The following is a 14548-nucleotide window of genomic DNA, read 5'->3' on the forward strand; positions in this document are numbered from 1 at the left end:
CCCAATCGCTGGCGCTGTAATAGCGTCACGCTAGCCGCTACGCTACTGTGCCACCCAAGTTGAATGAATGCCAAGGGGTAACATTTTCTCTCAGAGGGTTGTGGGTATATGGAATGAGCTGCCAGATGAAGCTGTAGAAGCAGTACAGTAACAGAGCTTAAAAGACATTTGGACAGGGACATGGATGGGAAAGGTTTAAAGGGGTATGGGCCAAACGCAGGGAAATGGGAGTAGCTCAGATACTCATCTTAGTCAGCATGGACGAGTTGGGCCAAAGGGCCCATCTCGGTGCTGTATAACCATGATTCTGTGACCCCCTCCAGCCCCCATTTGTCCTTCAGGCCTGTCTCCAACCCACTGTTCTGCCCATCAGCATGTCCTGCCGTTTGGTCACCACCCGTGGTCAGTCTCACTCTGACCCAGACCAGTTTGGCTCTGCTGTTGTATCCCATAGGCCCTGCTCCCTTCTGACCTTCAGTTGTTTACTGCCCACAGGTCTGAAGGCAACGACAGTCCTGATCCAGTCGCCAGGAGATGTGAAGGTGCGTGAAGGTGAAACGGTGCTGATACAGTGTGTCCTGGAGAGCAGCGATGTGCAATACACTGTAGAGAAATATGATGTACACTGGTACAACTCACGCAATAATCTAACAGAGGCTGGAATAGTACTTAGTCTTTTCAATAGTGGCGGTGTTTACAGGTTACCGGGTTTCTCCGGTCGATTTCAGCTTTCTCGGAATGTCACCAGTAACAGCTACTCACTGACCATCAGTGACGTGAAGACCACGGACTCTGCCGATTACATCTGTGGAATCTGGGGGACATTCTTTGGAAAAGGAACCCGGCTGAATGTGACCAGTGAGTACTGTATATTGGTTCTATTTCCAATCCTGTCTCGGTATCAACATCTCACGAGTAACCGTGATACCGTGTTTCAGTTTTACAGAATCAGCTGTTGTAGGAAGTTTATACTGCAGAATGGAGAATAAAGTGTGGGCCAAACTTAATGTGGATGATACTTCACCACCCACCGAGTTCAGGGGTAATTAGGGACGGAGAAGAAATGTCGGCATTGCCAGTGACATCCACGTCCCAGCAATGGATAAATATCAACAGATGACAGAACATTCTGGAAGGCCCCAATAATCCGCTCGCTGACCCTGGTTCTGCACCCGGCTCACCAGTGATGTTTGTCACCTTCCCCGTCACCGTCCCGGTCCCTGGTTTCCGCACTGCCTGTAAACCCTCCCCTTCGCTTTCCCGTGCTCCCTTAAACACTGACCACATGAATTGGACTGTTGCTTTCTTACAGCTTTCTTTAGAAAGTTAATTAAAAGTGTGTTTAACAAAATAACCTCCAAGACTCTGGAAAACCTGCCAGTCCGACAGCAGCAGGTCCCTCAGTACCGGATTACTGGAGTTTTAACATCTCAGATCCAAGCCTCTCTCTGCAACTTCGGGTGAACTTTTTCTGTCTATTCCCCAAATCTGACAGAGGGTCTCGGATCTGAACCGTTACCTCAGTGTCTCTCTCCACAGATGCTGCCTGACCTGCTGAGTGTTTCCAGCATTTTCTGCCTTTATTCCCCACTTTTATTCTCCATCCTGTTTGCAACGTTCCACTGCCTTCCTAATGAACTGTCGCTGACAACTGCCCACTGTGTGAAAGCCGAGAAAGCTACCTACTTGCCGACAGTGGACAGCTGTTCTCTCAGTTTGACCTGAACCAGTCTGGGTGGGTAAAACGGGTCACAGAACACAGAACACACAGCACAGGAACAGCAAACAATCTGTCTGAGGTGCATTAGGGACACACTTCCAACAAATGCAGATGACAAAAGACACAACTTTAGAAAACAATGATGGGGACGGACTGCAGGAGGACAGAGCACAGATGCACAACCCGCAGCCTGTTTAGGGTTATAGGGTCATAGAGACAGACAGCACGGAAACAGGCCCTTCGGCCCATCTCTACATGCTGACCAGGTGCCGACCTGAGCCAGTCCCATTTCCCCGTGTTTGGCCCATGTCCCTCTCAACCCTTCCTATCCATGGACCTGTCCAAATGTCTTTGAAATGTTTTTAAATTGTACCTGCTTCTACAACTTCCTCTGACTACTCATTCCATATACCCCCACCCTTTGTGTGAAAGAAATATCCCTCAGGTCCCCTTCAAATCTCTCCCCTCTCACCTTAAACCTGCACCCTCCAGTTTTAGACTCCCCTACCCTGGGGAAAAGATTGTGACCATCCATTATCTCTGCCCATCATGATTTCATAAACCTCTGTAATGTCATCCCTCAGCCTCCTTCACTCCAGGGGCAACACTCAGCCTATCCCGTCTCTCCTCATAACTCCAGCCCTCCGTCCTGGCTACGTCCCTGTGAATCACTTTGTTCCCTGCCGGTCCTAGTGCCCCTGACGTTGCTGCCAGGGCTGGGTATTTGTTGGTTGTCTCTGCTACGTGAGTGTAGAAGTATCAATATTTCATGGTTTAAATGTGCAGGAGGAGATGGTTCATCAGAACCATGACCAGCTGGAGTTCTCCTCTCCTGGGTTTTCAGTCAAGCACCTGCGAGCAGGGCCCAGCTCTTAGTCTGAACACAGAACAAAGTTTCTAGTTTTCTCCACTCTGATAACACGCTCCATGATCAAATTAATTTTCAAAAATCCAACTTCACACAGAGAGCAGATGATCAGTTTGCACATCAGTGCTCACCTCCCATTAGTGAGGGGCCACAGTGCTTTGGATTGTGCCCAGTGATAGGGCTCCAGTGTGGCATCATCTGTTCTTCAGAGCACCCTCCCAGTACATGTGCCCATCTCCAGTGAATCCAGATTCTCTACCCTTAAGGTGAACTTCATTGAGCTGATATACACGCAATAAATCATCTTTGGTCTTGTACTCAAATCCTCCAGCTGTAATGAGCAACAAACATTTGCCTCTTCGACTGCACCTACATGTGAGTTTTCAGTAGCTGGTGCACCAGGACACCCAGGTGCCTTTCAACATCAACAGTTCCCGGTAGCTCTCCAGGTAAAAATACTCAGCATTTCACTTTATTCCCACTAAAGTGGACAATTCAGTTCTCCCCTCTCACCTGGATTCACCAATCACCTGCCAGCTCTAGCCCCACCCCTTCCCTTCACCTCTTTCTACTGGCTAGCTCCCCGCTACACACTCAGTCCAGATGAAGGGTCTTGACCGGAAACATCTCCCCCCACAGATGCTGCCTGACCCACTGTTCCTCCAACAGCTTGTTTTCCCATCAGTTTACCACATTGCCCTCCATCTGCTGTGTTGTCCGCTCACTCAGCTTGTTCATATCTTGTTTATATCCAGGAAATTAAAGCTGCTGACCCTCTCCACCGCTGATCCACAAATGCAGGCTGGAGCATGTTCAACTGGTCCGGGATCTCGTGCAAACAAAATCCAAATAACCCACATCCATTGCTTCCCATCCTTGCACTCTACCAGACACCTGCTCAACAAGCTCCCCTTGAGGACACGTACCACCAGACTTAAGGACAGCTTCTACCCCACTTGTGATAAGACAATTGAACAGTTCCCTTATACGATGAGATGGACTCTGACCTCACGATCTACCTTATTGTGACCTTGCACCTTATTGCACTGCACTTTCTCTGTAACTGTGACACTTTACTCTGTACTTTTATTGTTTTTACCTGTACTACAGCAATGCACTCTGTACTAACTCAATGTAACTGCACTGTGTAATGAATTGACCAGTACGATTGGTTTGCAAGACAAGTTTTTCACTGTACCTCGGTACAAGTCACAATAATAAACCAATACCAATACTTTCTGAAATCTGTTTTGACTTTACTCTGTCATATTATTGTTCTATAAATGTCACCTCCTTTATTACAGGTTCCAGCATTTCCGTACAACATGTCAGCAGTTCACCATTTTCTCTCTCCTTCCTTCCTTAAATTGCATTTCCCATTTGCTCCCCTCGATTCTGCAAGAACCATTGCAGAATTTCGGGAATGTTTCCATAGCACCCACTATCTCCATCGCCACCTCTTTCAAACTCTGCATCGAAGATCATCAGGTTCTTGGGATTTTTTGGATTTAACCACATTACCCTGTCAGGCCGCATTTCTTCACCAATATTAATTTCTCTTCCTCCCTGACTTAGTGCCAGATGTTGGCTTTGAATAAGGTGAGTAAAATTCTGTAAATCATGTACAGTTGTTGTAATGTTACTAATTATTTCAAAACGAGGGCAGGCACGGTAGTGTAGCGGTTAGTGTAACTCTATTACAACTCCAGTAACCCGGGTTCTATTCCGGCTGCTGTCTGTAAGGAGTTTGTATGTTCTCCCCATGTCTGCATGGGTTTCCTCCGGGTGCTCCAGTTTCCTCCCACATTCCAAAAAGATGTACGGGTTAGGAAGTTGTGGGCATGCTGTGTTGGCACCGGAAGCGTGGTGACACTTGTGGGCTGCCCCCAGAACACAATGTGCAAAAAGATGTATTTCACTGTGTGTTCAATGTACAGGTGACGAATTGAGCTATCTTATCTGAATGTACTAAGTCTTTTAAGCATTTTCCTTAATTTTTAGAAATGTTTTCAATTTTTTAAATTGTATTTTAAACGTTGATATTTACCAACAAATTCTGATTGTTAGGGACTTTCAGAAATGCTGTGAGACCTGGACAGCTTTGACAGGGCCACGGTGGAGATTTGACTCCTATCAAAGGCTTTCAGAGGAGCTCTGTGTGCAGGGCTTGATCTGACCACATATACGCCTCAGTTACATTGTTTGAGCCTAGGTCCCACGCACAGTGCCTCGTTCCAGCAACACTTCAGGCCAGTTTTTAAGTTATTGATATTCTCCCTTTAAGGTGCAGATGTTCCTGTCCTTATGCAGTCACCGAGCCTGGAGCATGTCACTGAGGGCCACACAGCGCAGTTATGGTGCACCATGACCAGAGCCAGATTGCAAGACACCGATGTCCACTGGTACCGGAAACTACTCGAGCAGGACTTGGAGTGGGTTTTAACACATAAGGCAAGAGGCAGCCCACAGTGGGGACCAGGTTTCACTGAGAGGTTCCTGCCCTACAGGGACAACTCCAATAGCAGGTTCATACTGGCTGTTACAGACGTGGAGCCCAGTGATTCTGCCATCTATTACTGCAGAGTGTGGGGAGACATCAGTGGGAACGGAACCCAGCTCGTCGTAGGCGGTGAGTCCAAATTATGTTTAGCTTTATTCACCAGTGTGTTACTGCATAGACTAACTAAAGACGGTGAGCATGTCTTTGTGTGGGGGAGGTCGTGTCTTATAAACTTGCTTGAGTACTAGAGGAGGTGCTGAAGGTGATTGATGAGGGCCTGGCAGTGGATGTTGTCTACATGGACTTCAGTGAAGCTTCCTGGTGAATCTCCTCTGCACACTCTCCAATGCAACATTCAACACCTTTCTTTCACTTCCCTTCCCACCATCCAGGGGAAGCAGTGATTCACTTGTACCTCTTCTAATCCAGTGTCCCACACTCGGTGTTCACATTGTGGCCTCTTCTACACTGGAGAAAGCAAATTCATATTGGGTGATGGCTTTGCAGAGCAGCTGCGGTCAGTCTGTAGGAGTGATCCTGGGCTTCCCATCTTAATTCCCAGTCCCACTCCCACTCCGACCTCTCTGTCTGTGACCTCCTGTACTGTTACAGTGAGGCCCAAGATCAAAGCTTGCTGACTGTTCCTGATTAATCTGTACCTTTCCAAATCAATGCTTATCAGGTCCATTGGGAAACACTCCAGTAACTGGCCAGGTAAACCAACTGCCTTGTGATTACTTGTAGTTCCCCTTCCTTCATTAAAATGTAATTCTATCGAATGTTTGGGGAAGGTTGGAGGAACAGGACGTCTCTGAGGGCTGTGCTTTATTCAGTGATCCATTGGGTCAGTTGGTGGAAGCAGGTTTCACAGCAACATTCCATCAGGAGTTGGATAAATACTTGAAAAGAACTTTCCGCAGGACCCTGGGGAATGAGTGGGTTGGGATCAGTGGGCACCTTTTTCAAAGAGCTAGCACAGAAGATGGGCTGAATGGATTCCTTCTGCACTGACACTGTTTCCCAGATGTTTTACCCAATCGTGATTCCCTTTCAGCTCATCAAACAGATGTGTACCAGGCTGTGAAGACGTACCTCACCTTCCTCATTCTGGTTGTGTTGCTGGCAGTTCTCGCTGTCACTGGAGGCATTTTGCACATCAAACGCAGAGCTTTGGGAAGCCACCAGTCCCGTATGTGTGCCTAAATCATTCAGTCTGATCCGGTTGTTGCGTGCAGTTAGTAAACTGTAAAGGGCTGGGACTGATTGTCAAAGAGCCGGTCATTGTGCTGTTGGCAACACTGTAGGATTCTCAGCTCTGAGGCTGATGTCAGTGAGACTTTATACTCTATTTCACAGCCCCACCCGCAGCAGCTGAAGACCAAACACCAGCAGCAGATTATGAAAATGTTTCCAAGGCAAGGGAGATCCCGGTGAGTTCTGATTGTTTCTTGGATAAGTAGAGGTGCTGAGATCGCTTCGGTGGTGTGTTCTTGGCTTCTTCCACCAGGGATGTTCCCCACTGGCACAGCAGATCAGTGAATATTTCAGCAATGTCTTTATGATTTGCAGTTGTATGTGGTGTATGTGTCCCTGGACATAGAACACAGCCCATAGGACAGCACAGCCCAGGGACAGGCCCTTCGGCCCACCGTGTTTGTGCCGACCATAATGCCAAATGAAACTAATCCCTGCACATAATCCATATCCCTCTGTGATCATCTGTCTGTCTAAATGCCTCTTAAATGCCACTGTGGTACCTGCATCCACCACCAGCCCTGGCAGTCCATTCCAGCCACCCACCCCCTCTGTGTAAAAAAACTTGCCCCACACATCTACTTAAACTTCCCCCCCTCTCATCTTAAAACCAGTGTTGACAATGTTCAGACCAATGTAACTGTTGGATTGTGTCCTATTGCAGACTTCAGGAGATCCAAACGCCACCTACATGGTAAGAAAGGTCACACTTAGAACACTGAAACATTTCCCAGAGCCTGGGTTGCCCAGCGGCTGTTACCACCATTTCTGTGTTTTCTACTAGGCTTTGCAACAACCCATTCAGTCCACCTACGGTTATCTCCAAGGTACGTTGCAGTAACCTCTGACAAGGGTGTGGCTAAACCATGTGATGTTGTCAACTGCTGTAGAAGTGGTGAGATTGTAGGGAAGCCTTCAGACAGGAACAACCAGTGGGCAATGAGCCCAGTGTGGTAATGGGTCAGCGGGAGCTCAGTCGGGCGATGGGTTGGCTCAGGGTGTGAATTCCCAGCTTTCACTGAGTCAGATCATTCAGCCATACACACACGTCCTTGCAATCCTGCTCGGGCTGAGCATTTAAACGACACAATGCAATTGATTTTCTAATTCATTATCCCCCATTGGTTTCAAGGTTGAGCAAATATTGTCCCTGACTTTTCCAACAAGAGCTGTTCCGTGCAGTTGGAAGATAATGATCGAGGCAAAGCTCCCATTCGCCGTCCACGTCCTCTCCTGGACCCACCAGTGACTGGTCATGATGATTTCAGGGACAGGACACCCGCCCCGAGCAATCACTTAGCGTAGTCTCCACCTGAACCACTGCCGAGATGAGGCAGGGCTACATTTTCTCAGCAATGATCACAATTGGATTGTGTTGCCTTCAGTTCAGAAGGTGGAGGTTTTCATCCTTCAGTTCAAGTTTATTGCCATGGACAGACACACCCAGGGCATAAGTGCCGTGAAGATTCACTTTTTGCAACAACAGCAGCTCAGTACGTCACGGACAGGACAAACGTAACTTAACATCAACTTAAATTAACATCGATACATAACTTCCACCTGCGCAAAGGTAGACAACAAAATAAACATAACGACACCAGTGCAAGTTGAGGGAAACACAGTCCGAGGTGGTGTTGGGGTTTTCAGGTGGGTTCAAGAACCTGGCGGCAGTGGGGAAGAAGCTGTTGTTGAACCTTGAAGTGTGGGGTCTTCGGGCTCCTTTACCTCCTGCCCGATGGCAGCATCGAGAAGAGGGCACGGCCCGGATGGTGGGGGTCCCTGGTGATGGATGTCACCTTCCTGAGACATCGCCTCGTCGATGTTCTCGATGGTGGGGAGAGCTGTCCCCGTGATGGAACAGGCTGTCCCACCGCTCCCTGTAGCCTCTTGCGTTCCGGTACATTGGAGTTCCCATACCAGGCCGTGATGCAACCAGGTGTGATCTAACTGAAGTGCTTCCAATGTTAATGTGGTTCGTTCTGCTGGACTGAGAGAAGCCAGTTGGTCTGGTGGGGAATCCAGAACGTGGGGCTGCAACATCACTGGAGCCCAGCTGTTCCGGAGACAGTCCTGTGGCAGTGGGGATGTGCAACCCTCTCCCTAGACAACTGGAAATTCCCGAACTGAGCCGGGTTGACATTTGCTGGTTTTGGACAGAGATGGGTGATTGGAGTTAAGAGAGGTCACCGTCTGATCAAGTGACAGAACAGAGTGGAGGGGCCGAGTGGTCTGCTCACCCTATCCACTTTGTCTCCCCTTTGCACAAAGTGTTCACGGCCCCAGGTGTGGGCCCAGCGCCGTAACACCAGCGTTAAGTGTCACTGATGGAGCCCCACCATCCATGGCTGCTTCTGCCCTCAGTCCACTGTATCCAGCAGCAGCCCGGCACAGTGGTCAGGACCAGCCGTGTTGACCAGTTCATTATCCTTGGACATACGTCCAGGCTCAGGATCAGCAGAGGTCACTCAGCCCTGAGAGCCGACCTCTCCGTGGCCCAGACACTCAGCGGAACCTCTCGGGCAGTATCTGACACGGACCCGAATTCTCCTGTTCTTCGCTGGCTCACTTCACACCACTGTGCCCTTTGTAATTGTGTTTCAGGCCATTAACAAGCATCTGACAGCTGAACCGCAGAGGGACTCGGGCTGTGTGGTGTGGCCTCGGCTGGGTGAAGGAAAACTGGATGGAATTCTCCACAGACAGACTCATCGGACATGTAACAGTTTAAGGCCCAGAGATTAGATTCATTTTATGTGTGGGAGAAAAAGAATTTTATCGGAAACAACATTTGGGACATTTGCCTCAGGAGAAACCTCCTGTCTTGATGGGGGAGGGAGCAAGAACAGGGGTGTGAGAGGGATCAGTTGTTAGAACATGGAAGATGGAACAGTACAGCACTGGACAGGCCATTCGGCCCACAATGTTGTGCTGATCTTGATGCCAGTGTATACTAAATGTCCTCCTCCTGTGTATCATCCACATCCCTCCATTCCCTTCATATTCATGGGTCTGTCTAAAAGCCTCTTAAACTCCACCAAACTGCCTGCTTTCACTACTGCCCCTGGTCACCCATTCCAGGCACCCACCACCCTCTGCGTAAAAAAGCCTGCCCCTCACGATGCCTTTAAACTTCCCCCTCTAACCTTAAACGCATGTCCTCTGGTGTTTGATGTTTCTCCCCTGGGGTACGACCCTGACTATTTACCCTTTCTACAGTGTGCCTCTCATAATTTTAAGAACCTCTAACAGGTCTCCCCTCAGCCTCCGACACTCTGGGGAGAACAATTCAAGTTTGTCCAACCTCTCCTTATAACTCATACCCGCTAATCCAGGCAGCATCCTGGTGAACCTCTTCTGCGTCCTCTCCAGCACCTCCACATCCGTCCTATAACAGGGCGACCAGAACTGCACACAATGCTCCAAGTGCAGTCTGACTGAAGTTTTGTACTGTTCAGGGGTGATGTCGTCACACAACAGCCAGTGGGTGTGTGGACCTCCTGACAGTGATTTGTAAACCACAGTGTGGTTCCCCATTCATGTGGTTCATCAACCACAAGGCTGCTGTGAGCTTGACAACCTGTGGTACTTGCACACCTCCTGACTGTGTACTTCATAACCTCGCAGGGGGCCTGGCTGTAGTGGTCTTTCCAAGGTCTTTCCTGTGATTGTATCCCACCCCACCACCAGCCCACCCATCCATGGACCTCCACACCTTCTGCTGCCCTTTGAAGTTCCCCCTCCTCACCCTTCTCCACAACAATCCCCCATTCATAAAAAGTGCAGGGCAAGTGACATCACAGGGAAGCTGTCAGATCATCAGTCAGGAAAGATGATCAGATGTAGAGATTTTGCAATGATTATTTAAAATTCCTCAATTTATCTTTCTGCTTTAAAATATTGCATTGACTGTTTAAACTGTTTAGCTGCTTTAGTGTAGAAATTGAAAGCTTCTAACAAGTTTGCAGCTTAAACTGTGAGACCAAGTTCAGAAGATAAGGACTGGGCTGTCAGAGCAGCAAATTAATAACAAGCAATCTGAAAGGGAACACAGAAGCAATGCAAGATTCTGTAGGTCAGGGTTGGACGGCTGAGACCTATTGCCTGAAATTGCTGTGCCGGGTGGGAATGTTGGGAGGCTTCATGTGTCCCTCGGAAAGGGCAGGAATTTGGAAGGTGCTTGTCAATCTCAAGCTGGGATTCAGCTGTAGAGGAAGCAACGACATGGTGAAGGATTGCGGCCCAGAATGGGTTTCTGGCACAGGGACACTGGAATGCTGTGGCCCCAGGGGATCCCACGGTGAGGGAGTCAGTCAGACAGTCCCACAGCCTGCAGAGTTTGAGTGCCACATGTCACTGTGGTGAGGCCGTGATGCAGAGTGTTCTGTGAACTTTAATGGTGTAATGTTTTAAATAGAATGCTTAAACATACATAAAAGTAATTCTGGTGTCTTAATATCATCACTGATATGGAGAATTGTTTTAAAGATTATTAAAGGCTCAACAAAAAGGTGTTACTTCAGTCTTAACATGGAGTGTTGTCAAGAAGGAAAGCAGTTAAATCAAAAGTGATGCTGACTGCATTGAAATTGATTAGGCGGTGCTAATTTTGAAAAAAGCAAGATAACTGGACAGAACATTAAATAAACCTCCAACAATGGAAATGTCTCTTCCCTGAAAGTGGCGTCAGGTAGACAGGGTGGTGAAGAAGGCGTTTGGCACGCTGGCCCATTGTGATCTGCTCTGTGATGAGAAGGAATATTGGGGATGGCACTGAGAGCCTTGAGTCTGTTCACCAGGAGCACAGCCCAAGTATCTGGTGGGAGGAGTGCCTCACTTCACAAATTACCCATCCACATCGCCATGAAACACCTCCTGCCGCAGGTGTGGCAGAGTCTGCACATCCCACAAGTGGCCTCATCAGTCACCTCGGAACACCCACAGCTGGGGTGAAGACAAGTTTCCAAGCTTGAGGCTTCCTAGGAAGGAGCAGGTCCCATCTGAGCTTGTTCCAACTTGGGATGACTAGTTTCAGTTTCACTCTTGACTCTGATTCTGAGCTGACTTGCTTTTGAGGACATTGACTCTCCCTTCAGGTAATGTGCAGGACCCAACTTCACCCCAGCTTGTTCATTAGAACACAAGACAATAGGAGGAGGCCACTCAGCCCCTCAAACTGCCCCACTACTCAATATGATGACAGATGATCTACCCCAGGCCTCACCTCCTCTTTTGTGCCAGATTCCCACAGCTCTTGACTCTCTGATCTTTCAACAATGTCTCTGCTTTCTCTTTAATTACCCCAGTGATCCAGCCTCCGCAACCTCCGTGGTACAGAGGTTCACCACCCTCTGCCAGAAGTTCCTACACACCTCAGTTTTAAATGTCCACCCCCTAGTCTTATAACTCGGACCCCTCATTTGAGATTCTCCCACTCATGGAAACATCTTGCCCACTACCTTGCCATGCCTGCTTGGGAACTAATAGACTCAGCAACATTCCTGCTACCTTAGCGTAATGCTATTACAGAGCCAGCAACCCCGGGTTCAATTCTGGCCGCTGTCTGTAAGGAGTTTGTACGTTCTCCCCGTGTCTGCGTGGGTTTCCTCCGGGTGCTCCAGTTTCCTCCCACATTCCAAAGACATACGGGTTAGGAAGTTGTGGGCATGCTATGTTGGCACCGGAAGCATGGCGACACTTGCAAGCTGCCCCCAGAACACTCGACGCAAAACCATAGAACACTACAGCACAGAAAACAGGCCACTCGGCCCTTCTAGTCTGTGCTGAAACTTTATTCCGCTAGTCCCATTTACCTGCACCCAGTCTATAACCCTCCAGACCTCTCCTGTCCATGTATCTATCCAATTTATTCTTAAAACTTGAGAGTGAGCCCGCATTGTCCTCAGTGGTTCAAACCTATCCAGAACCTCATGCGTGTTCCCCAAACAACCTTTACATTTGTGCTGTTCATTTCCCTGAGAGCATCTGTTCCCAGTTTATGCTCCCAAATTCCTGCCTAATACCATCATAATTAGTGCTCCCCAATTAAACACTTGCCCGTATCGTCTGCTCCTATCCTTGTCCATGGCAATGCTCAAGTTTGGAGAGTGTCGCTGAAAAGCTCATCCACCGAGAGGTCTGTCACCTGACCAGGTTCATTGCCTAGTACTAGATCCAGTATGGCCTCTCCTCTCCTCAGTCGGCCTGTCCACATACTGTGTCAGCAATCCTTCCTGGACACACTGAACAAATTCTGCCCCATCTAAACCTTTGGCACTGAGGTGCCAATCAATGTTAGGGAAGTTGAAGTCTCCCATGACAACAACCCTGTTATTTTTGCACCTTTCCAAAATCTGCCTCCCGATCTGCTCCTCAGCGTCCAGTAGCTACTAGGGGGCCTGTAGAATACTCCCAATAGAGTGATTGCTCCCTTCCTGTTTCTGACTTCCACCCACACTGACTCAGTGGATGATCCCTCCACCACATCCTCCCTTTCTGCACCTGTGATACTGTCCCTGATCAGCAATACCACTCCCCCACCCACACTGTCTTTTACCACCCTCTCTAACCCTTTTGAAACATCTAAACCATGGAACATCAAGCAGCCAATCCTGCCCTTGCAACAGCCAAGTCTGTGTAATGGCCACAACATCTTAATCCATGTCCCGTCCTATGCTCTCAGTTCAACACCCTTATTCTTAATACTTCTCGCATTAAGGTAAACACATTTCAACTCATCCCGTTGACTGTGTTTATGCCCCGTCCCCTGCCTATCCTTCTTCACAGTCTCTCTGCACATTGCATCTACTTTTACACCAACTGCACCATCATCTGACCTAACACACTGGTTCCCATCCCCCTGCCAACCTAATTTAAACCCTCCCCAATAGCCCCAGCAAACCTGCCCGCTGTGACTCCCCTCTGGGACAGTATTCCAGACCCCATCCTCCATAATCCTCAGAGGGGTTTCCTCCTGGAAGTTCAAGTGGCTGTGTGACAGCGGGGTCTACTGTTAGGACAGGAACCCTGTCCTAAGCAACTTCTTATCTCCACATACACATCACGTTTGTCCAACAGGTTCATGATCAGACCTTGCTCTAATGTTCTCCTGTTTCTCCTGCAGGGAACAGCTGGAGTTGGCATCAAGCAAGGAGGCTATTCAGCCCATTGTGCTATGCTAGCTCCATGCTGCAAAAATCCAAAACCAGACCCACTGCTGGTAATTTGACTCTGTATTGCTGGATGTTGTGGGTCCCCAGATGTTCAGTGCAGAGACCAGTGAACAACGAGCAGTACAATTGGGGTACCTGGTCTAACAGCTCATACACTTCCAAATAAATGCAGGAAGTAGAGATCCAAGCGAGGTTTGGTCAAGTGTACCATGGCTGGAAGTGTTGAAAGGATCATAAGCAACGTGACGATCCAACTTTGTGTGACAGCCTGTCAGTGCATCCAGAAACAGGCACTGTATAATAATCAGTACCGAGGGAGTGCTGCATCTCAAAGCACTTTAAGAACAGGAAGATAGAACAAATGAAAGAGTGGCTGAGGATCTGATGCAGGGGACAGGGTTTCAGGTTCTTGGATCATCGGAACCTCTTCTGGGGTATGGATGACCTGTACAAGAGGAGCAGGTTGCACCTTAACTGGAGGGTAGCTAATATCCTGGCAGGCGGTTCACTGGTGCTGCTCGGGGGGGTTTAAGCTAGTTTGGCAGGGGGATGGGAAGCAGAGCACTGGGTCAGAAAGTGGAGGGATTGAGGGGGAGGGAGATGTCATGACCAGTAAGAACAGGCAGGAGCAAAGTAAAAGACACAATGGGACAGGTGGGTTGGTGTTTCTAGTTTAATGCCAGGAGTATTATGGATAAGGGTGATGAATTTAGAACCTGGATCTGTACGTGGAACTATGATGTTGTGGCCATACCAGAGACTTGGTTAAGAGAAGGACAGGAAAGGGTGCTTAATGTTCCAGGGTTTCGATGTTTTGGAAAATAAAAGTGGGGGGCGGGGGGGGGGAAAGTTGCACGATTACTCAGGGACAATTACTCGCAATTATCATAGCTGCACTCAGAGGGGACAGATTGGGGGGTCATCCATTGAGTCTATATGGGTAGAACTCAAAAATAAGAAAGGTGCAATCACTCGGATGGGATTATGCGCCAAAAACCACCGGGACATTGAGGGACATACGTATATGCAGGCAGATT

General features: G+C 48.6%; 1 protein-coding gene across 1 annotated transcript; it reads left to right on the forward strand.

The window, feature by feature from the left end:
• Positions 1–374: 374 nt before the first annotated feature.
• Positions 375–10842, forward strand: LOC127568036 (uncharacterized). The gene is made up of 7 exons (XM_052011285.1): positions 375–858; positions 4873–5217; positions 6143–6277; positions 6445–6518; positions 7007–7036; positions 7127–7169; positions 8944–10842. Exons 1-7 carry the CDS (start codon positions 375–377, stop codon positions 8949–8951), a joined length of 1119 nt encoding a protein of 372 aa, XP_051867245.1. The 3' UTR covers positions 8952–10842.
• The last annotated feature ends 3706 nt before the right edge of the window (positions 10843–14548 follow it).

The sequence above is a fragment of the Pristis pectinata genome, chromosome 3 (assembly GCF_009764475.1).
Source record: "Pristis pectinata isolate sPriPec2 chromosome 3, sPriPec2.1.pri, whole genome shotgun sequence".
Lineage (NCBI taxonomy): Eukaryota > Metazoa > Chordata > Chondrichthyes > Rhinopristiformes > Pristidae > Pristis > Pristis pectinata.